The 21,546-nt window shown below is 40.0% G+C and overlaps 1 protein-coding gene across 2 annotated transcripts in view; it reads right to left on the bottom strand.

The window, feature by feature from the left end:
• Positions 1-5,176: 5,176 nt before the first annotated feature.
• The window catches only part of LOC309697164 (vitamin D3 receptor A), an 82,700-nt gene continuing 66,330 nt past the window's right edge, over positions 5,177-21,546 (bottom strand). For both annotated transcript variants that reach the window (XM_082518858.1, XM_082518857.1), the window contains 5 exons: positions 20,182-20,281; positions 19,400-19,577; positions 17,205-17,356; positions 16,578-16,694; positions 5,177-14,597 (listed from right to left, as the gene is read on the bottom strand). In XM_082518858.1, coding sequence (XP_082374984.1) covers positions 14,344-14,597; positions 16,578-16,694; positions 17,205-17,356; positions 19,400-19,577; positions 20,182-20,281 — 801 coding nt within the window. In that variant the 3' untranslated portion in view covers positions 5,177-14,343. The remainder of the gene's footprint in view (positions 14,598-16,577; positions 16,695-17,204; positions 17,357-19,399; positions 19,578-20,181; positions 20,282-21,546) is intronic.

The raw sequence follows: 21,546 nt of genomic DNA, 5'->3' as shown, positions 1-21,546 counted from the left end.
ATGACCCCCTTTATTCTTCCTGTAATACAGGGATGGAGGAACTCCAGGCCTCAAGGGCCGGTGTCCTGCAGGTTTTAGATATCACCCTGGGTCAACACACCTGAATCAAATGATTAGTTCATTACCAGGCCTCTGGAGTTCAACTTCAAGGCAATTTTGAGGAGGTCATATAGCCATTTGAATCAGCTGTGTTGGATCAATGACACGTCTAAAACCTGCAGGACATGGGCACTCGAGCCCTGGAGTTGGACACCCCTGCTGTAATGTCTTTAAGTAGTCTGCAGGAATAGTTCTCCAGGCTTCTTGAAAGCTAATCAAAGTTCAAAGGCCAATCCATGACTGATAGTGTTCTGTTGTGTGTTTCTCTATCCTGGTAAGCTTTTACTGCAATATCAGCATGTGGGCTGCTGCCCCAAAGCATGACAAGACCAGTGTAATAACTTTATTGATAAGCTGTCACGGAGCTCAGCCTTGCTCGAGATGGAGGAAATTTGAAGACATCTAATGCCAGTGAAAGATTCACCAGGATAGGAGAGCCTGCTGAGGCTGTTTGGCCGAACAGAAAAGTACCGCAGTGCAATGGCAGGAGATGTCTTTGAAGCTGTTTAGTAGACGGCCAGGGGTAGCATATATAAAGGAATTACACCAAGGATTGAGTGTAACCCCAGAAAGGAGGAGCACAGATCATTGTAAATATGAATCCTGAAGTGTCTGTCACATAGGTATGAAGAAAATCATTTGAGAAGTGCCAGTTGATATCAAGGAACCTGCATAGTCTGTTGAGAGGAATGACACAATCAGTGGTGTAGATTCATCTAGAGAAACACATGATATGTTTTTGCATCAGGCAGCTATTAACAAAGAGTCTACTTAAAATGGACTCTTTGGTAAGTTGTCTCTTTAGTGTAGACGGAACACTATTCATCACTTAAAATCAGCGTGAAGTGGCTTAACGAATGAAAAGCGTTCCTTGGAAAATGATCAGGTACAAGGACGGAACTGAACGTGAATGAAAAAGAAGCCAATGTCCGAATGAAAACATTCAGAAAGCCTCAAGAACTAGCGCTCAAGACCACTTTAAAAATGACAAGCAAGTCCTTGGAGGGAAGACATAAAGAAATCTTATGTTTGCAAGAATAAAGGTTTTCGCTGCTCAGTTGCTTCTGCTGCCCTCAAGTAGCTACAAATCAAATCAGATGACAAGTCTTTCATTTTAACTCGTCTTCCTCTCAAGCCACAACTTCACTCAGATAAAGGGATAGTACAGGGAAAATAAAGGACTTGCTAACTATAAACTAATTAAACTCTTCTTATTTTGCTCACTTACTGAAATGAACCAGCTGGTTAAAACTGTAAAAGCAGCACGAGGAACGAAATCTTTAGAGCTCACACATCTGGGCGGTCGTGGTGTGTTAAATTTAATATTTAAAAGTGCAAGGTCATGCAAATTAGGGGCCTGAGAAACTGTGAGAAACATGAGGCGTAAATATAAAAGTCATAATAAGGCTCGACCTCTTGTGCATTTGTCTGCTGCGACAGCTGTGAATGTCGGACATTTGGCCGGAGAAACAAGAATCTTATTCAGTAAAACACTCCTCCTCCTCTGGGAAAAGCTGCACAGCACGGCACAATGGGGATGTGAAAATGAGACATGTAAGAAATACTGGAGGTGACTCCCTTCTGGGGCTGGACAGATGAATGGAGCCAATATTTTCTTCTTTTTGTTTTTTGCTTTGTGGGTTTTTTTAAAAGTTGTTTTATATATATATATATATATATAAAATGAATTTTCATTTTGTGTGTATGGACAGTCTGACTTAGTGCTTTTACTGCTTTTGAACTCTACTTCAAATGATTAAAACCATCTGTGGAGGACTCCCTGTGTGCTCAGTGACAAGCTGCTTTATTATGATGAATGTCATTTATTTTAAGTTGGTTCTGCACACACCAACTCAGAGCCACAAATAACAATCTGTATAATCTGCTTTGCAAAAGACCCCCTGACAAAAGAAGAAAAAAAAAAGACTCTCCAGTTTTAAACAAGTTCTACTTTTCTTTTTTTTGAGTACTGATTCATTGCAGTATTACAACATTCTCTGACATTCCAGTAAAGAGCATCTGGACACGTCACCATGTGCAGGATGTGACTAACGAAGCTCAGCAGGGATACCAATAACACAGTGTGTGTGTGTTCGTGCCATGGCATGTCTCTCTGTGTATCATGACTCTTTCCCAACACGGCTATGTGCAGCAATTATGCAGGAATGTGACTGGAGAAACACTTGAGACGCCTGGCTTCTCAGACTCATCCATAAACTGCAGCTCTCTTCACATGAGCCATGAAAGCCGGCGAGATAATAGTCAATCAACACTCTACAGAGTGAGCTATTAGCATCTGGTTAGCGGTCCAGCGGGGAACTTAATATGGGAGAAGCCGTTATTATGAAAACCGCAATGAGCGCAAACATGGTGGAAGCATTCGTGGCGGCTTCGCTGTGAGTTTATTTCAAGGCTGAGAACACAATCATTCAGCCACTGGGAGCTGTGTCATTAACATAAACAAAGACAAATATCAGATTAAGCAGACAGCTGTCATAAAAAAAGCCTTTCCTAATTTTTGTCATGAGAGTGATTCAGTTTAAAGAGCTTAGCTTTTAGGATCTCAACTGCTCAGCCAGCAGTTGTTCTCATTCGAGGTGGGTGGATCGAGCCAAAAATAATATCAGTGCCAATACTGGTACTGGTATTGGATCGATACTAGCGTGATAGGATCAGTGTTGTGTTTCTAGCCTCTATGCTCAGTTTTCAGTGGGAGAAACATTTTGTCACTCATCCAAGTGACTTCTTCAGTCTCAGCTGACTCCAGGTTTCCCCAACGTTATAAAGAGTAGGGCTGTGAGGTCAGTTTTTGGATCATTAATACGCCAATTGACATGACTATTGATCATCAACTACTGATCATCGACCAAAGCCCAATGATCGGTGGCCTTAAGTACCATTCACAGAGAGTTGGGGAATGGCTGCAAAGATGGTGAAAGATCTCCTCAATTCAGACCAGTGTTCCTCCCTGTCCAGCATGTGTACATCCTCATCAGTGAAGGAGTGTCCACTGGTTTGGTGTGATTGCAGAGTCCTGGCCTGACCAGCTCTTCTCCATCGTCCATCTACTTCACCAGAGGTTGTTTGGTTTTCTCGATGTAGAAATCATGGCAATCCTCCTGGCACTTAACAGCGTACACTATATTACTCTGCCAAAAACTGGTCCACTCAATCCTTGGGGTGGACCAGTTTTTGGCGCGGCGTGTTTTGGGGTTTAAAAGCCAGAGGAATGCAGTGTTTAGAAAAAATGTGTCTCAGCTGTTCAGATACTCCTGAAAGGCACTATGAAAAATGTCTGAACCTTTTTTGTGTTGACTGTCACGTCTATTTTATCTATAGTCTATAGCACATAAACAACAGAGGTTGACCCAAAGTGCTTTAGAGATAGCGGCACATTTACATACCAATTTCAAGATAAATAAAAAGCTCAAAAGGTGTGTTTTGATGTATTCATTTTTCTGGAAAACCTAAGTGATAAAGATTTAATTTTCAATGAAATGTGTTCAGATTTTGCAAATTCATGATGATTAATCTAATAAATCATGACACACTGCTCCCCCCTACATAAGCTGCCTTTATAGGTTAAAAGTATCGGTACTGGTAATATTGGCCCAGCATTTACTTGGAATCAGACTGCTATCAAAATGTGCGGTATCGCACAGCACTGCTCGTCGTTCCCGGAGGGTCACATGGAATGAGACTGTCCTAATGAGGTCTGGATGACTGTCATCACAGGCAGGCCAAAGCATCCTGCTCATGCTCACCTTGGTCGTGCAGAGGCTGGCAATAAACTACAGCATTTGTTTCATCGTGGTTGGGTGGAGTTTGTCACAAGAGGGGCGAATACGTTTGTGATCAAAGAGAAACTTAAAATGAGCCTCCCGGCTCTCGCTGAGTGGGAAGCCCTATCTATCTTGTTCCTTACATCTACTGCCCTTCTTCCTTTCATCGTGCCACAGCTGCTGTCTTATCATTAGATAAGGCAATCCGTCAGGGAGAGAAGTGAACGTAACACAGATCAGTCACGAGGAATGGCGCTGTGCAGATGAAAGTCTAACACGGAAAAAATGAAAGTGGTCATGTTTGGGGACAGCAGCAATTTGGTCACCACTCTGAGGTGACAAAGACATGTAACGGTACTTGATTAAAAAAAATAAATCATGCGCATCTTTAATGCACGTTAAGAAAATGGAAGGCAGCTTCTCACTGCGGCTGTCACTAATCAGGATGTAGGTGAAGATCTGAAAGTGTCCAAAAGCTGAAAGGAAAATGGAAGAAAAAGTAGCTGAAATACATTAAATTTAATGATCCTTTGACTTTTTCGGAGACGTGAAATCGGAATATTGTTCTATATTCGGTATGATTATTTCCACATACGGAATGACCCACTTCGATGAGTCTATCAGCCGCTCAGGACTACAGCAGCATATTTGCGCCCTCTACCGGCCAAAGAAGTGTACAGCCATGTGGTAATAAACGAGGCAGTCCCACAATTAAATTAAATACAATTATTTTAATTAATTCACTTATTTCCCCCAACATCAAGTGGAGGATAAAATGACAGAATATCAACAAACTTCACTCATGGAAAAAAAGATATTGCTCATTAAATAGTTCCATATTTCTCAATGAGCAGTGGACGCAGAAGAGCTTTGCAAGCTCGTTTGTCGATTTATTTCACTTTGAGTGTAAGTGACTGTAATTAAGTGGATTATTAAAAATAAATGGAAAGTCTGGGGGCCTCTGGTGATTATAGTAAAATCAGTTAACTTAGAAGAAACTTGCATATGTGCCTTAAAGTATCACCCCATACATGTTCTCTGATGACATGCAGGGACTAATTTGTGCCTTTAAAAAAAACAAATAGCATTTTAACTTTGCAGGTTTTTTTTCCACAATGATGGAAAAATCTAACTGAGGTAAAAGGAATTTGAATTATGCTGTTCCAAATTTTTTTAAAAATGTGAAAACTGATGTATTTCTAGGAAAAAAAAAAAGTTTTCATTTATCAGCATTAAGTTAGAAATAAGCGATGTTTTCTTCTACAGCACGACACAAAGAAGCGAGGACACGAGGGCTGTTTTGCGTCACTATGTACAGCTGTTTTATTTGTGTGATTTCCCCAAAACATCATCAGTATTTTACTAAATACAATGCATTTAACCAAAGTACAATGGATCAACTTCTTTTTTTTTTTTTTTTTTTTTTTTTTAATAAATAGGACAGGGGGAATGAATGAGAGAGAGAGGGGGAGAGAAAGAAAGAAAACCAAAGGGGAGAAGAGACGGTGAGAAGGGGGGGGGAAGAGAGACAAAAAAAAAAAAAAAAAAAAACTCCTGGGTCACCTGTATGGAGAAAAAAAAAAACAAACAAACAAACAAACAGAGGAGACAGCAAACAACAAAGAGCAACATAATAATAGAGAAAACAAAGCACCATCACAATAAACTAGCTAGTCATAGATATCAGTATTTACTAAGTAATAAACGATATTGTGCAGCACGCAAGATAGACAGCGCACAGTGTGCTTTGAGGCAGCAGCCAAGAAAGCTTTAGTCCGCGTCTGTGAATACCCATGTGTGCATACCTGTGTGGATCAGCATGCTTGCATTCCAAAGGTTTCTCCATGTAATGATCTGCTAGGGAGTGTGGGGGGGCCACAGCCCCGTCCTCCAGGGTGTGAAGCGGGTATGGAGGAGATCAAAACTCCAGACATCCAGAGGCCCCCAGAACACAAGAGACCATGGAAGACCAACAGAGGGGCAGCCTCATTTATCAGCATTAAGTTAGAAATAAGCGATGTTTTCTTCTACAGCACGACACAAAGAAGCGAGGACACGAGGGCTGTTTTGCGTCACTATGTACAGCTGTTTTATTTGTGTGATTTCCCCAAAACATCATCAGTATTTTACTAAATACAATGCATTTAACCAAAGTACAATGGATCAACTTCAAAGAGAAGAGCAAATAGAAAAGAGCAAAAAACAAAATAAAAGGTGGTGATTCATACCACACAGAGACATTAGTTCATGTATGTATAACACTATCTGTCTTTACGTAAGGCTATTGATGGTGCCATCAACAGCAGCGCCCTGGCAATTGTGTATTCTGAAAAAGACAAATTTCTGCTCAAAGCACTGAGATCTGCTGAGTTTTACTGCATGGTGGTGTGCATGTGTGAAAGCAAAAGTACTTATTTTGGGACTCTGGTGAGATCAATTATTACTTCAACTTTTATTTTTATTCTACAAGAAATACACAGACCTACATAATAGATCGTTATCTACTGGAAACCCTTTAAAAAGACTTAATCGAGCCAAATTAGATTTAAAAAAATTAAATCAGACTCCAAAATGTTTTTTTTCTTGCTTGTTTTTCTGTTTGCTTTAACTCTAAAGTGTCGTCTGAAAGGGGAATAAATAAAGTATCACAACTAGCTGAAACACTGACATAGCACACCCTGTGGAGGATGCGCACCTTCCACATGCACATCGTAAAACCGATTGTGGAAATAAAGGGAGGGTTGGGGAGGGCTACTCGATAAAACTCAACTGTCCTCTACAGAACATCGTGTATTCTGGTTAAAACCCCTGATATTGTCCCAAAATAAGGCTGTGGGTTCTAGGCACACCAAGGTACAACTGAGCTGAGATATATGTGCATTTATGTTTCTTTTCTCTCGTATTTTTAAAGACATGAATCTTTCTATACAGATGAATGAAAAACCTACTCACTTCTAAGCACCTGGCTAGCCCAGGTCTTACTATGGAGATTACAGGTTTTAAAAAAATAAAACTTGATGACTAATTTAAAAAAAAAATGTTTTTAAACATGTGTTTTGCAGAGCATTTGGAGACAAAAACACAAGTGCATCATTGGCAAAAAACTGCTGGTGAGGGAAAAGAAGTGGGCACAAGTGTGCGTGTGTTTGAGTGTGTGTCATGTGTTCACTGTCTTCTTACAGTCAGTTACAAATGGGTGCATGTTGACCTTTGAGTGCAGCGTTTTCAGTGTGTGTGTGTCTGTGTAAGCGCATATTGAAAGAGGTAGCAAAGAAATGCAACAGATGACAATCTGTTTAGAGTGAAATCCATCTGTTAGACAACAGAAAAGCTGGCTTTCTATCTGTCCGCTCTCCTTAGGTTCAAACACAGGCAATGAATCATATGAGTCACAGCCTGTTGTTCAGAATACAGCTCGTTTAAGTGTAAACTAAGACTAATAATAGTTTTAAGGACACTATATGACGTCAATCAGGAGGCAAATTGAATGAAGCATCTGCCAAAGGATTTCCATCAGCAACAGATGAGGGTGCTAAATGAACCTTAGAAAACCAAAAGCACATGCTGTGAGCTGAAACATGACCCATTAATTTCTAGAATGCCACAGTGAAGTCTCGCTAAGTCATTCATATCATATATTTCTAAAGGCCTGCTTTAATTTGAAAGCTAAGTGAGAGCAGCACATAGGTGAAGCATTCAGAGTTAGAAGAAGGCAGAAGTGCTGGGCTGGTGCAGGTGCGTGATACTTTGATGCAAAAGAACCCAAAACTGTTACTGTATCTAAAATAGGATCCCAATGTTGTAAAAGCTTATCAGACAACTGAAGGGCACTAGAGAAAAAGAAAACACACGCACACAGTAACGGGAAAACAAAGCTGTCCGAGGGTCACTGTGGTGGGAGTTATTTTTTTACATTTTGAATGTTAGGGGGATAACAAAGTTGTCAAAGTCGAACTGCATTTCTCATTATCTGAGCTGAAGCTGACAACATTTACATAAGTTTGACTGAGAGGTTTCTGACTGTGTGGGATGAATTCATCAACAGCAGTGGGTCAGTAGAGACAAACATCTGTTAGCGTATTATTTTGATTAACTGACGAGCAGACTCAAGTGGGACCAGCTTCCTCTTGTTTCGCAGAGCTCAGATTCTTTTGGTTTGTTTGTAAAGTTTGCACTTAGGTTCTCTGGCTTTATGCTACTTTCATACAACAACCCATGAGACTCGATTCCTGACTGCTCATAATGAACCATCTCTATTTTGACATGCAATCAATTAGCCTCATGAAACTCAAGTTTGTCAAGTATGTTTTGATTTAAAATCACTCATTTGTATTTTGTCCCTGCTTTGTCTTTGATTAACTGCTCTCAACTTTACCTTTGCCTTCTGTGACTTTGTTGTTTAAATGAATTGTTGGGGCAGCGTGATGCTTGCTTTCTTGCAATGGTATAAATGAGATTCATACCACTCTCATGTCTGTATGCCTAATATAAAGCTACATCCTGGAGACAGTTACCTTAAAGTGGACCTGTGATGTTTATTTCCAGCCCCATATTTTTATTGTTGGTCTGTACTGAGTAGTTGGCATGATTCAAGGATAAAAAAAGAACATCCCTTCTTTTAGCTTATACTTGTCCTTGGTGCAGCGCCACAGCTCATCCTGTTCGAAACATTCCTTTCCTCTAAGGGAACCCTCCCCCTAAGCTAACTTTCTTCTGATTGGTTGCCCCTCATACACACACATAGTGTGTACAGCAACTAGGTGAAGCTTACACCAAGACCAAAGGCATCATACAGATCTAGGAGTATAAAAACAGAGTTGAGGTTTTGGCTCACAGTGATTACTTGTACATAAGCCATTCATTATTTGAAGCTTCAGCCATATTTAATATGAGTAGCTTCCATCATAAGTATATATATAAATGATACCAAGCCCCACCCCCCAAACAAATAGGGAAAACATAACAGGTCCACTTTAACAGCAACGTTTGTATGGGTGGAGGTAAAATATGGAGCTTATATAACTTTACATCTTGTTACAGAAACAAAGTCGCCGCTTAATATTTGCACCGAGCCAAAGTGGTATCAATCAAATGTCTAACTTGCTTCATGAAAGCAAGAAAATGAACTTCCATAAATGTTAAACTTGTCACTATTATTTTGCTGAGTTTATGACACATCTCTCTTCAGAATTTTTATAAACTGTTTTTAGGTCCCGCAAACCTCGCAGTAGAGCCTGACTGATACAGGATATTCAAGGTCGATTCTAAAATCGAGTGGTATGAAAATCCAATAATCCAAAATATCGGCTGATTATTTTTGTTTCGTATGCACGATACATACAACTTTCCTGAACATTTGTTATGTGTAGTTATTTATTCACTTGTTCACCTTCTATCCAGCTCACCTCAGATCATCCGCTTGTTGTTTGTGCCAAGTGCCCTCTGGTGGAAAAACTATGTAATATCACCGTTCGCAACATGGCTGAAGGGTGTTTCTTCTGTCTCTTCTTTCCATTTCTATTTTCAATTAAAAATGCAGATAACAAAAAATAGCAAATATAGTCCAATAATATCGCCTTGCCAATAAATCAGTCAGGCTCTACCTCTCAGTCATTTCAAAGTTCTGTTATACGATGCTTCAGTCTACAAAACTTCACCTATCGAGTCAACTCTTCTGCTTGGTAAAGGGGACTTTGTAAAGTTACTGTTTCATCAAAATTATGTTTGTTCCACCAATAAGTTGCTCATTTAGATATTTACCTAAACAAATGGGTTTTTTTTCTCTCCTGGGTAAAACAATAATAATAATTATAATAATTTAAAACACATAAATCTGCTCTTTGAGACACATAAAAAGAATCCAAAAGAATTCTGGCACTTTCTGCTGCTCTGAATGTAGCCTCACTTTCATGCATCATTTTTAACATGCATCTACACACTTAGGTGAGAAAGTGGAGCTAAAGAGGCCTCGGATTTAAGTGAGTTTAAAATTTTATATAGAAATTTGAAGTAAAAAAAAAATAGATATCATCCAGCATTTTTTTAAAAAAAGAGATAAAAAAGGAATATACTGTACATATACACCAAAAAACTTCTAAATTAGTGTTAACGTAAAAATGGATGTTTTATATTAAGCACAATCATGCTGCGACAAAAATATATATATTTATAAATTTATGTGCAGAAGGGAGAGGTAGTATGTTTGGCTAAATGCACTGCTAAAGCTTAGCGGTGCGTCGTCCGTTTACAGAGACAGAGAGACGACAAAGTCCGAAGAAAAAAGAGAGCAAAGCAGTGATGACAGCAAGTGAGTAAAGAGAAAAAAAACGAGTGTGTGAAAGTTAACACTGAGAAACATTGGGATCCACTGGCCTACTCACAACAGGATTCTACCTAACAACCTTTTTACAACAATTGGCAACTAGTTTCCTGTATATCTTATGAACACTGCAAAGATTGCTGAGGAGAGAGTTGTAGTGTGTGTGTTTGTATTGGTGTGTGCTGAGTACATCTGTGGTATGAGTTTATGTTTGGTTCCCTTGAAGGCTATTGTGAAAAGTTGTCCTGTACATTACTGAGGTATCTGTTAAATGTTTCCAGCTGAGTGAGGTTGCTGTAAGTAAGGCTACCGAGGTGGAGCTGCTGACCTGGGTTGAAGGGTGGAGGGGTAATGGTGCGAGAGACTTGTGCATTGTTTGGATTCTTTTGAACGCTAACGGCCTCTAGCATCAGCTACAACTATTAGGTTAAAATGTATAAGCCAGATGTTTCATGTTTAACCCTAAATATATACATTAATAATGGCAAGTAGGGCTTCTCCAGAGAGGAGTCAGCATCCAGCAGCAGCATAGCAAAGTTAAATAGGGAATCCTTACAAGTGAGCAGACTCTCGCACCATCACCCTCTCCTTCATTTCTTTTGAAACAGATGATGTAGATGTAAATGTAAAAAGTCTGTCAACAACTGTTCTTTAGCAAATGACGATTACTTTAAAACAAAACAAAACAAATCTGAATTTAAACAGCTGCGATGCGAGACGCAGAGCAGTGACAAAGGTAACATCCCGCTTTGGATTTTAACAGGCGACGTATCAGTCAGTCAGTGTCACAGTGTGTCACTAAGTCTGCACATCTGTGGCAATTCTCTTTTTAAAAAGTCTTTTATCTCCTTTAATCCTCTATACAGATTCTACACAGTCTTCTAGAGGTCCACTCCAAAGGTTTCCTGGGTCGAGCCGGACAGAGGAGCCATTCTCGGTTGTCATCTCCACATTTGAGCGACCTGTACAATTCCACAGCAGTTGTGGCCCCTAAAACTTACACTCCCATCAGCCCTTGGTGCACCACAGTTTTCCAAAGTAGAGCTTGACTCGCTGCTGAGTTAAAGCTATGAAGAGTAATCCTGCTGTAACTGGTTATTGAGGTGGTTAGATGGTTGATGAAAAAAGAGGCACGCCCATGCTGTAGCTGCAACAGTTTGCGTTGGTTAAGTCCTGTGAAAGTCAGTTGAGGCAGTGTTAGTTTATCACATGAGGGTTTGAAGAAGGAGATGTTTTGGTTTTTCTATACAGAGTTGGGGACTGCCTCTCCGTTCACAAAAAAATGGTACAGCTCCAGGTGGAAAACAGCGACACTGACTTCTTTCCTTCCATTAACAAAAATCAGTGTCAGTGTTCCTTCCCTTCCCCGTATGTGAGGATGAAGCCACTATGTGAGTTAAGAAAAAGCTATTCCATCTTCACTCACTTGATATCAGGGGGAAAAAAGGGAAGAAGAAGCTTGTTCTTGGAAAACGGCTCCAGGAGTCCGCTTTGCTCATCTTTGCTTCACTAAAACGACACTGCAGCGCAGCAAGCCAAGCGCCAGCAAGACGGCAAACTCTGACACGCTATACAAGTGACAGTCTTGAAAGGAACAAAATTAAATCAGTAAATAAAATCAGATGTTCACCAAAATGAAAAGATTATGAATATACTGTATAATTGTCAGAAGCTTATCGATTGACTTTAGAAGGAGAGAGAAAAAGACATACATCCATAAGCCTGAAATGGACAGAGAAGACATTTACTAGCGAGAAGTTACTGAGCTGTTGGGCATGTTTCAAAGGCCGCCAGTGTGAAGGATGCTTACACCAACTGTGTGTATACTGTGTAGATGGAATGCTCAAAAACAAATGCCACTGGGAATGTTTAATCATATGAAGTGTTTGTAATTATAAAACATATTTTTTCGAAGTCTCATTGATGTTTGTCCACTATTTGGGACTCCGGTCTTCTCTGGTTCTCCCTGAAACAGCTCAGCAACCTGTCCAGAACTGCCATGTCTGTCCGTTCTAGCAGAATAAAACATAAGAGTTCAACTCCTAATTGCATATAGCAGAGCATCTCGCCATTAACAAGTGAATTCTCTTCCTATATTATCCTACGTTAAACTCTAAATATGTACAGAATTAGCAAGTGGTATTTACAAAGTTTGTCCACAAGGGGGTGGTCCAGGTCTGCATGAGGGTGAGCAAACACTGTGTCAACAGAAATGTGATGTATGATATGTAGTGATGTTGAAAATTAACATTCTAAACCTCGCTTATGTGGCTGGTGTTAAAATTATACAAATGTGATAAAAAGATATGAGGCTTGAGTTTACCTTTTTACAAATAAAGAAAATCTTTCTCGTGCGTTGTATCGCTACTCTGCTACTAAGAGCATCTTCAGGATTTCATTCACAACATTAAACTACTGTATATTGTTACTTTTCTGACTTTGGGGGAAAAAAACAATCAGACAAACTAAAGCTAAGGCAGATACTTTCACACCAATGAGTCTGCATTTGAAATGTATTAATTATGACCTCTAATGTAATTTCTTTGATCAGATAAGCTTAGAAAACAAAGTTTCGAATTAACTATTATTTCAAAAAGTCCCTCTTTTAGCTTCCTCCTGCTGTTATTTAGTATGATTAGAAATCACAGTGATGCCTAGAGCTTCAAAAACAATCTCGGACTCATGATTGTACGCTTACGCCGCACACATCGTAAACACCAAGTACACAATATGATCAGACAAACTTTTCCCTGAGGCAACAGCTGGTAGCTGGTTTCTCTCCAACTACGCAGCTCTGTCTTAGCAGCAATCTAACCAGCTGAACAAATACTTTTGGATAGTCACTATCCATGCAACATGAAGTTGTGTTTGCGTATGTCACTCTACAAACTTCACAGGTCCAAAATGCTTCCCTGCACTAGACCCTCAGTCAGAGCCTGTACACCCCCCCCCCCCCAGTGGTCCATCAATATTCTCCCTCTCTGTACACGTATCTCGCAAATAAAAGGACTCCTCACACGCTTCTCAGTGTGTGTGTGTAATTGCCTTTTGAAATATGACATATACACACACACACACACACACACACACACACACACACACACACAACAGAGGAGAGGCCTTCAAATCCTCTACATAGTACAATAGTCAGAACTATTTGCTTCCATGGAAGCAACCATGTTTTCCCATATATGTCAGCTTATACGTATCATTTATATTTATATAGCTTTATACATACATTCTTTTTTACTAAATTCCTTTTTGTCCTGTGAAAAAGGAATTCCATCATCTGTAGCACCTCCCTCCATTTATCCAACCTCGTTTCCTCCTTCCTTCCCACCATTCCCATCCTGACGCTTTCCTACTTAAATGTCCTTCTTCAGTCTATTACACTATCTGAGACTACATGCACAGATTCACAGGGAAACACGCCTGCTCCACTCTCACTTTGTATTTCTATGAGATTACTGTAAGCTTGCCGACGGCTTCTGATATTTAATATATTTGGATGTCTTTGCTTTTGAAAACTGTAAACCAACAAGAGTTAATAGCTATCTAAACCGAGTTTATCACCCAGCATGGGTAATGAAAGTAAATCTGTGCATTTGCTCCTGTGTATTGTGGCAATGGCGTGAACATGGAGCAATGTTACAAAGAGGATGAGACATTTGTGTCCATCCCACTGCAGGAAAAGCGGCAGGAATCTAGTAGTTTTTGAGGAAAGGCCATCATGATAAAGGGGTGATTTTTGGAGTTTGGGGATGGAGAGAGGACCAGGATGTCAAAGAGTCTGTATATCTGAGTGATCTAATGAAATCTGATTCTGTACAGTGTTTGCAAATCCAGAAGCAAAAATAAAATCTGATTATCCAAGTGCAACAGAAAGCAAGAACCTGTTTAGTGTGTTTCATTTTTGCAAATCCAGAGGTCCAGTTGTCTGAGTCTTGTAGCTTGAGGTTAGGAGGATGAAGAGATGATGAAGAGGTGAAGATTACTGTCTACCTGTCAGAATATCCATCTTTCTCCCACATGCCCAGGTTTTTATGAGGGCAGTGGCGTTCTTGGGGAAAAGGCAGCAGGGGTTGGTTACTCATCCTCTGTGTTACGAGCGTGTGAATGCATCCACGCAGGCCTCCTCCACCGCTATGACACCTCGCTGCCAAACACTTCCAGCACCAGCGGGGTCAGCTGCATGCTGTGCTCGGGCTGGAAGGAGAGCGAGCGGTACTGCTTGGAGTGCTCCTCGTTCAGGCTGCGCAGGTCAGCCAGCTTCTGGATCATCTTGGCGTAGAGCAGACGTCCACCTGGGTGGTTGACTCGGATGTAGGCCTGCAGCACTTCGGACAGGTCGTCCTGGAGCTGCTCGATGCGGGCATGGTCTTGGACACCGGGACGATCTGACATGGGAGAACAAAGAGGGTGGAGGGAGTGGAGAGTATAGCCCATCGTGAGCAAGGTCACACAACAAACGAGGTGGGGGCGTGGACGGAAAGGCATAATCAGACAGAAGCACAGAGAAAATTAAAGAGGGAGCAGCAGGGTGAGATTGGAGACGGGAGGTGTGGGTGGATGGAACGAGAAAGAAAACATATTTCAGAACATTTAATTGTTTTGTTTTTGAAAATACTGAATTTAAATGTTAAGTAGTAATGCTACCAGCCTACATGTCTGTAGGCTGGTATCATGCTCCCTGTTAATAAAAAGTTTGATTTGATCATAAAATTAATGTAATTATCATATCAATTACTTAACACTGTTGCTGAAAAGCGCTATATAAATGCAATCCATTATTATTATTATTATTATTACTTCTGTCTCATTTCTGTGTTAAATATGCTCCTCATGCTTGACTCAGACTTTAGGATCTTTATATACACGTGTACAAGACGTGATTAATGACGTGGGAGAATGTCTCTTTTCAGGAATGTTTGCTGTTATCTTCACTCTGTAATATCCTCCCTGCACTCAGCAGAGACAGCTGACGCACAGACGCTCTTACTGTCTCTTCAAGAAAAATGCATCAGCTGTCTAGTGTGCATTTCAAATTGAACTATAAACAGTTTTTTCATAGATTGTACAACAATGTTGCTGCTCTAACAGAAAACATTTACCTGCTTTGTATAAAATGTTGTGCAAAAGTTTTGAGCCATCCCTCACATTTTCTTGTAAGTTTGATAGTTAACCCAATCATAATGACCTATCAAGCATTCAAGCATAAAAAAGGCCTACATAATTCTAGCACCAACAAAGTGATTCATCAGAAGATATTACCCATCAACCCAGTATCACGGCAAAACATGTAATAGACACGCCGGTACGTCGAGTCCATTTCACACTTTGCCTCTTTAAAACATGAAATGGACACACATGCAGAAGCTGCATCACCAGCAGGGGGACTCAATATGTTTAAAGCAAAGAAGTAAAGAACAAAAAATGTATAAAGTGCACTTCAAGGTCCTTAATCATCAGAAACGACTATAAAGGAAATTTAAAAAAAAATAGGAAAGAAAGCTTGCCTTGAGACCTCACAGTATTGCACAGTATTGTATATGAACAGGTTTATAAAAAGAACACTGTCTGCTATCAGTTAGTGTCTGAGACGTGTAAGGGCCATGGTGATGGGATGTTCTGGGTCTTGATCACACGTCTGTCACTGTTAGTCTTTCTTATTACTGGATAAATATATTTTGAACCTTTTTCTTTTCTGTGTGCTTAGAAATCTGCACCACAGAGTGTGTACTGTAACTAAAGATGTGTAGATAACAAGTTTATATTGGATTACTTTCAACATAATAGCAACAGAGAACAAGGACAGAACTAATGATTTTTTTCCCTCCCTCAAAGAATTTAATTTCTAACTGCGGCTACTTTCTAAGTGCTGTTGCTTTGATACAAATAGTGTGTCCCTGAGGCTCTCGAGTCTCAAGGAAAACAAAACAAACTGTTTTTGAAATGGTGTACATTCTCTACAAATGACCCTGCTGCTTGACAGATTCTTTCTGTGATTCAGGGATTTGATACTCCTAATGTTCATTCACTGGTTCAAACTTGTCATTTACAGCATGCAAACTTCTGCTTCCCACACTGTTTTGTAACCTCATGCTTTAATGTACTGAACAGCACATTTGGTCTTCCAGGAAAAGCTTTTTCTTGTGTTACTGGCAGCACACGACTATAGGAGGAATCTAGGTCGGAAAGAGAATGCGACACACACCCTGCGCCATGCTGTTCACACTTTGATGATACGGTGTTGTTAGTAGTGAAACGAACCACTAACCATCTCTAATCTCTATTCTCAATCTTTAAAGCATGGCTCAGCTGGAAATACTCCAAGACAATGAAGGCACGGACGAACACACAAACAGCAGCGGCAGTACCTGGGGAGAGCAGGCAGATGGCCATCAGCAGCACGTGCTCCTCCTCGTGCAGGTTGAGTTTCTTCAGACCGACTTGGAATTTCACCAGCGGCTCCAACAGCTCCAGAGTGTGACCCGCTGTGAAGGATGACACACACTCACTGTTAGTACATTGTGCTTATGAATGAAAACACACCTGGTCTCTATGTGTATTTCGATTTTGCGGACAGAGAACATCGCTACCTGCCCTTCATGTACGAGTGAATAAGCACAGAGTGTGCGCTTGTGGCTGAAAATACCTGAAATTGAAACCTCACAGTAATGTGCAAGTGTGCGTAAAAAGCCGAGTGTGGGGGATCCTTGTAAGACTGTTATATAAACTGGGAGAAAAATAATCCCAGCTGTGTCACCAGCTTCAACAATTAACACTCTATACCTGGGAGTGTGTAAAGCTATTATTCACCAATGCCTCCAGAGCAGTGACTCAAGAAGAGGAGTCCATGTTTTAAGAGTATATATAACAGATAAGCATGGTCTCTTACACGCTCTGTACATGCTTCTTTAAAAATACATACTGTAAACATGAAATGCAGTCACCGATGCTTTAGTTCTACTGTGCAGCTGCTACATGAATGAGAGGAAACCAACCCTTTGTCACATCGGTGATGCAATACTTAAAGTCAGGTCCTCCACAGCTCCAGGACATGTCTTCCAGACTGAATGACTGGTTTGAACGCAGCATGATGATCTCAATGGCACTTGACTTTAAAAGAGCGATCTGGTCCTCTGCTGTCAGGTCTCTGTACAACACACACAGTTACAGATAAAAGCATGAGTCACACTACACTGGTTCAGTCAGGCACAAGCACTGTCAAATCAGTGAATCTGGACCTGGGACAGAAGAAGAAGGTGTTTTCTTTGGTTTACTTTACTTTTTGAAGCCCTGAGAGAAATAGTGCCTTCATAATGCATTAACCATACAAAGTTATACATGTATAACTTCATGAATAACCCATACAAGAGCAAATAAAATAATAATAGATTATCATAAATTGTGAATTAATCATGGGTAAATATATTTAAAATACAGTTTTAACTGTAAAGTGTTTTGTTTAAAAACAAAAAGCCAAAGAAACAAATAGTGCATGTAGTAAGTTTGGAAATGGGTCAGATTGTACTGTTATATAGCGGTACACGTGCACGGTAACAAACACTGGCTGCAAACAAACTTTACATTTTAATTGATGCAAATTAAGCGTGCTAATAAAAAACCCAAAACTTTCTTGTCCCCAGAATACACATGACCCTGTTCCATCTGACGAGTTCCACTTAACCACCTATATACACAAATAACTGTTCGTCTGTGAGGTAGAGAGATAGTAGAACAAGAAATAAAACAATGTATTTTTAACAGGTACTTTAGCAACAGAGATCTTTGCAAACAGAACTAAAAGTATGTGCATCTGCATTCACTGATGCAAGCAGATGCAAATGTAAGAGAACCACAGACCTTTTATCTACATGTTCATGCCATCACTGCTGAATGAAATCAGATTTTTTTTCCTTTGTTTTTATATACCAAGGATCTAAACACTATTTAAATGTGTCTATAATTATGCCTACAGAAAGAAAAGAAAAAAAGAAAGTTGACAAAGAAATCCCAAACTTCTTCATTTGGGCCTCACAGCATAGACCTTACTTATCCATGAGCCATTATTGTTTCCCAAGATGCAGACATGTATGCGTTATGCACACCCATGTGAGAGATACAGTATTCCATGTTTATTCTTCTGTTTCATCGTCTCTGTATGTGCATACATTTACAAATTTATCTCTGCTCTGCATGTATTTATAAAGCTACAGCCTGTTCTGGAGTATTCTTGGAAGAGCATGTTTGTTTGGGGGTTGATAATAGCATCTCGCCTTACTCGGTAATGCCCAGCAAACAACCGGGCCCTTCATGTGGGTGGGGCATCGTCTATGTGCTACCCATTGGATGCACCAGAATTTACAATGCATCGGGAAAGTATTGACAGTGCTTCACCTGTTCTACATTTTATCATGTTAGTCTTATTTCAAAATTAATTAAATTCATGTGCCACCTCAAAACTTTGGTGACAAGAGCCCATAGTGAAAAAGTGAAGAAAGTTTTCTTGAAATTCTTGCAAATTTAATTTTAAAAATGAAAATATAACATGGATATACTGTAACGAGTCCATAAAAAAACATATCAGAAACTTAGTTAATGGCATTGAGAATAAGATTGCTAGAATATTAGCGGCTTTATGGTATGAGACGTCTAGCAATCAGAGCCCCTCTGAGCCCAGCAATTTTCCTGCTTATCTCTAATTGGATCAGATTAAGCAGTCTGCTTTGTCTCTAAGACATTTCAATTACATTCACAACAAAGTATTCAAATTATATGTTCAGTCAGATTACTGAATAATCTGCCAATCACTTTATTGGTCTCATGTCTATGGAAATGAAATCTATGTGGGAAAAAAGAAACTGAAAATGTTCTTTAGAATCTTCCATAGCCAAATTAGCAGATTCAGTTAATCCGTACACATTGAAAGTTAGAATGGCCAAATTTTTAGCATTTATGTTTATGTTTTCTTAGTGAATCAAATGAGTAATCTACCGAAATAGCTGATCAGCTATTTTATCGGTGCATTGGGACCCACGTAAACCCAAATAAAGCTAACATTATATAGTGTTTAGCAACTGTTGGTAAATTATGGCAAATTAGATGAATCCATCTTTTTAAAAATATTAGTTACAAAAATAACAAAATGCTTTAATGTACTTTCTTGGCAAATCTCATTAGAGGCTTTAATTGGTACCTGAAGCCTGGGATCATCTTGGCAAAGCCTATAACCTTCTGAATGCTGTAGGACACCAGGTCAGCCAGGTGGGGCAGCATGGAAAGTTTTGTGTCCTCTTCACTGGAGTCTGGACTACTTGCGCCATCTTGGTACATCATTAACAGGTTGCTGAAGTTCATTTTGGTGTCCACTGACTCTGCTCAAGGAGGGGATTAGGAGACAAGTTGATAAAGGAGGAAGGGGGGAAAAGGGAACAGGGTGGGGAAGGAAGGGAGGGATTACAAGAAAACATTTAGAACGGACAGAAATAGCAAAGAGCAAGTTACCGGTTACACAGCGGAGATGGCAAGTGAGTTCACCTTGAACCGATGGGTTTAAATAATAAATGCACCAAAGACTTTTAAGTAATTTAATGAAAGGTATTAAGTGTATTCTGTTTGGCCGATATGGCAAAGAAGCAACAAATTCTAAAAAAGATTGACACACAGCAGCTCAAGATCAGTACAATCACTACAGCTTCACTGTGGAGCATCAGTGAGTCAGTATGACTAACAGTGGGCACAAGCACCCCTCATATTTCTTGTAACTGCAAATATGAGTATTCCTTTATTGGGTCTGTTTGTTTTCCACAGTGGGTATGATCCAGGAGCTCACTGACAATGCAGCTGGTGTGATACAACCGCAAAATGGAGCTTAGTTATTATTATTTTTAATCAATAGATCTCTTCACAGCTGGGTCCTTGTGTCCTAACCCTGATTGATAAAACACACAAGAGAAGAGGGACCCTTTATTGTCTCACCAAGTGAGTGGTTTAATGAGTCAGACGAGGCATCAGAGAGTGAGTGAAGAGAGGCAGCTCTGCTGGCACTGCGTGTAACCGGGCCTTCGCGTACCGGGGGCTGCAAACACACACGTAAACACAAGCATTAATATTACCCAGTGCTGCTTGGCTTGTTTTCATGGGCTCCAAAAGTCCAAGTAATCACAACACACCACAGGTCTGTGTCACAGGAGCAGGGACTGCTGGAACTGTTCTTTTTCTATTTGAGGTTTTACTCAGAATAGCAGTCGCAATAATAAAGTAATAAAGCTTCACATAATAGAATTAGAAATGTCAGGTTTGCCGCACAGTGTGCATGAACACCGTGTTCTGAAAATTTCCTGTATGTACTGGGGTTACCAAAAAAACAAAGAACAAGCAAAAACAGCCCCTGCCTCACCAGCAGCTGATGTAATCACTGATCACTGAAGAACACTTTGATGAATTTCAATAAAGCCCACGTTTCAACAACAGTGAACTATTAAACAGCTAACCTGGTCGGCACACATGGCACAACACTGTTGCTCTATTAGCTCTATTTTTGTATATAAAACAGTGACATTACCAAAAAGTACCAAAATCATGTTCTCAAATTCTCATTACTCATTCAAAAATATTTGCTTCATTGTTACTTATAATTATTTTCTGTGAAAAATATGCATAAGTGGAAACTGTGATTAAAGTATGTCACCTCACATATACATGTCCAGCTCAAGTCAGTGTAATTGTGTAAGAGTTAACGCTCAGTAATAATGAATGGGGCTTGCTGTGGTGTTAACACATTGCAGCAATTCCTGATGTTTTACTGCAGACAAATTTAATCTAATCATATTCATTAGGCACAAAGTAAAAGACAGATCTGATTCCATGCTTTCATCCTGTGTGTACCAGGTCATGACACATGACACCTGGTACACCCATAGTCATTTGGAAAACAAAATGAATTTGCTCCACTAATCATAAAGTGAGCTGTCACTGTCCTAGTAGGGCCTGCTGTGGTTTTACCCTGTATGGTCGTGGGTAAGGTGCTAGCCTTTTTGTACAGCTGACTCTACTCAGCAATTAAGACCAGAGAATAGAGAGCGCTAGTGCAGGGGTGTCAAACATAAGGCCTCCGGACCAGAGTCAGCCCAGCAAAGACTCCAGTCAGACCCACTGGAAGGCTGGAAAACGTGAAAGAGGGGCATACATTTTTGGACTTTTAACTGTAAGTTTTACAGTTTCTCCTCCCCCATGGTCGTTCATGCTAAATCAACTGAACTAAGTAGTACATAAACAATTACATGACAGAAATGTTTCTGTCATTAACCATCTATAGAAATATAGAAACTTTATGTTTTAGAA

This window comes from Aulonocara stuartgranti (assembly GCF_965226115.1).
Source record: "Aulonocara stuartgranti genome assembly, chromosome: 20".
NCBI lineage: Eukaryota > Metazoa > Chordata > Actinopteri > Cichliformes > Cichlidae > Aulonocara > Aulonocara stuartgranti.
Note: the sequence above shows the minus strand (reverse complement) of the source record. Positions and strands in the feature narration are given on the sequence as shown.